This window comes from Myotis lucifugus, unplaced genomic scaffold (genome assembly GCF_000147115.1).
Source record: "Myotis lucifugus unplaced genomic scaffold, Myoluc2.0 scaffold_420, whole genome shotgun sequence".
NCBI lineage: Eukaryota > Metazoa > Chordata > Mammalia > Chiroptera > Vespertilionidae > Myotis > Myotis lucifugus.
The window spans coordinates 713,747-716,228 of record NW_005871468.1 but is presented as its reverse complement, the minus strand read 5'-3'; the positions used below and the strand labels follow the sequence as shown (position 1 = coordinate 716,228).

The following is a 2,482-nucleotide window of genomic DNA, read 5'->3' as shown; positions in this document are numbered from 1 at the left end:
AGTTCTCAACCTGTGGGTTGCGACCCTTTGGGGGTCGAACGACCCTTTCACAGGGGTCGCCTAAAACCATCGGAAAACACATATATAATTACATATTGTTTTTGTGATTCATCACTATGCTTTAATTATGTTCAATTTGTCACAATGAAATTGGGGGTCACCACAACATGAGGAACTGTATTAAAGGGTCGCGGCATTAGGAAGGTTGAGACCCACTGCTCTAGTAGTTACTATAAAGTGCACAGTCTTCAGTGTGCAGCTTAGTGAATATATGTACACCCAAACCCATCGCATTTTGAATGTCACCTGATGCTTTCTCTTCTCAGTGGAGGCCTCTGGGCATTGTTGTCACGGCCTTTTCTGTGATCCAATAGATGCCCACAAATCGGGCACAGAGAGCCGATTCTCCTGCATCTTGGGCATGTGAACATTTTGGGGAAATAAAAAGCAAAAGGTTTTTAAAATACCATGCTTTTATTCTTCTCTGCCACAATTTTTATACCTCGTCTTTGACATAGGAGAATTGGCCTTATGTTCATTTGTTTATTTTAAGAAATAGAAAATCTGATTATCACTTGGTTACTTCTTTAATTTGACATGATTACCCATCATATTGCCTCATAGAGAAAGCAGAACTCATAGTAGGTAAACATTCACAAATTTTTACCAAAACCTTTTGGCTGCTTTTCTTACAGATACGAGATCCTCACTCCAAATGCTATTCCTAAAGGCTTTATGGATGGCAAACAGGCTTGTGAACGAATGGTAAGCTTTTCTTGATTTTCCTGCTTTGTGGACTATTGATATAATCTTTTCCGACAGCAAAAAATAAATGAACTCTTTTGCTTTTAGATCCGGGCTTTAGAATTAGACCCAAACTTGTACAGAATTGGACAGAGCAAGATATTTTTCCGAGCTGGAGTTTTGGCACATTTAGAGGAAGAACGGGATTTAAAAATTACCGACATCATTATCTTCTTCCAGGCCGTTTGCAGAGGTTACCTAGCGAGAAAGTAAGTGGACAATCATAAAGGGGGTGGGAGGTGTCTCTTCTGTGACAGATCAAAAGAAGGACATAGTTAATAAAGCAGGACTACAGACCGCCAGCCAGGGAACCGGAGGGACCCTGTCGCACTGTCGGCATTGCCTCAGACCCTCAGTGTGGGACGTGGTAAATGGCAGCCACTGTCAGGCAGCATCTCTGAAGAAAGGGGAGGGTGTCCGTGATTCGTGCCTGAGGCTGGCTGGGCAGCTCATGAACTGACCTGGGCTCCAGCAGCAGCCGGTTCCCATGGTGTCACTGAGGGTTTGATTTGATACATGGACCCACTCTGTGTCTTAGCCAAATAAGAATGGTTGCCTTTAGGAAGTGGTCTCATGACAACTGCCGTTAAGACATGCTTTTCTATACATGACGAGTTTTTCCTGCTGTCCTCCAGGGCCTTTGCCAAGAAGCAGCAGCAGCTCAGCGCCCTGAAGGTCCTGCAGCGGAACTGCGCCGCGTACCTGAAGCTGCGGCACTGGCAGTGGTGGCGCGTCTTCACGAAGGTGGGCTGCGGGCTCTCCAGGGAGCAGCAATCGCCCAGGGACCACCCTCCGGCAGGAGAGGTGATGATAAACTGCTTAATTTTGTCACAGGTGAAGCCGCTCCTGCAAGTCACTCGCCAAGAGGAAGAACTTCAGGCCAAAGATGAAGAGCTGCTGAAGGTGAAGGAGAAGCAGACCAAGGTGGAAGGGGAGCTGGAGGAGATGGAGAGGAAGCACCAGCAGGTGTGTGCGCTGGCTTCTTACAGGGGCACACGTCCCAGCTGACGTGAGCGCCCCCACTGGCAGGAACTCACACACGTTTCATTGTGGTTGCTGTACCCGCATACCATCTTAGTTGATGCGTATCTTTCACTCCTTTCCAAAGCGTAGGCATTCGAGAACAGACAACACATCCGTTATGCCGTGCATTTGTCTTTATATGAACCAAAGTCAGCCTTGCCTCTTGCATTTTGTCTTTGTCGTATTTGGACACACAGATGAGCATGTCTGCTTATCAGACATGTATTTGCACCTGTTTTCAATGAGACTCCCAGTGTTATCACCGTCCTGTCACTGCTCATGGGGGAAATAGAAAAAGGTGAAAGGATGAGATGGTGCAAGGTCACCACCTGCCTCTTCGCAGTGACAGTGGTCTCCAGTCCATGTCCCTTCCCAGGCAGTGGTGCTTCATGACAAATAGAGGCTCAAGAACTGTTTATAGATGACAGTGATAGAACTGGAGTGGTCAAGGCCAAAAAGATTAATAATAAAGTCACTTGATACCACACAGCTTTCGCAGTCACCATAAACTTTATTACATTTGAGTGTTTTCCCTCTCCTGTTTTTCTGTCCCTTCATAAATTATCTTAATAGAAGAATGGGTGTTCTTAAAATAGCATGAGTTTAATATGCTACAACTTGAGACAGCAGAAACAACTAAAGTGTTTTCATCTGG

General features: G+C 45.7%; 1 protein-coding gene across 1 annotated transcript in view; it reads left to right on the top strand.

Moving 5' to 3' along the window:
- MYH10 (myosin heavy chain 10) overlaps positions 1-2,482 on the top strand; it is a 129,134-nt gene that overhangs the window by 98,195 nt on the left and 28,457 nt on the right. Inside the window, exons 17-20 of the mRNA XM_023743952.1 lie at positions 696-765; positions 853-1,013; positions 1,440-1,548; positions 1,639-1,770. Coding sequence (XP_023599720.1) covers positions 696-765; positions 853-1,013; positions 1,440-1,548; positions 1,639-1,770 — 472 coding nt within the window. The remainder of the gene's footprint in view (positions 1-695; positions 766-852; positions 1,014-1,439; positions 1,549-1,638; positions 1,771-2,482) is intronic.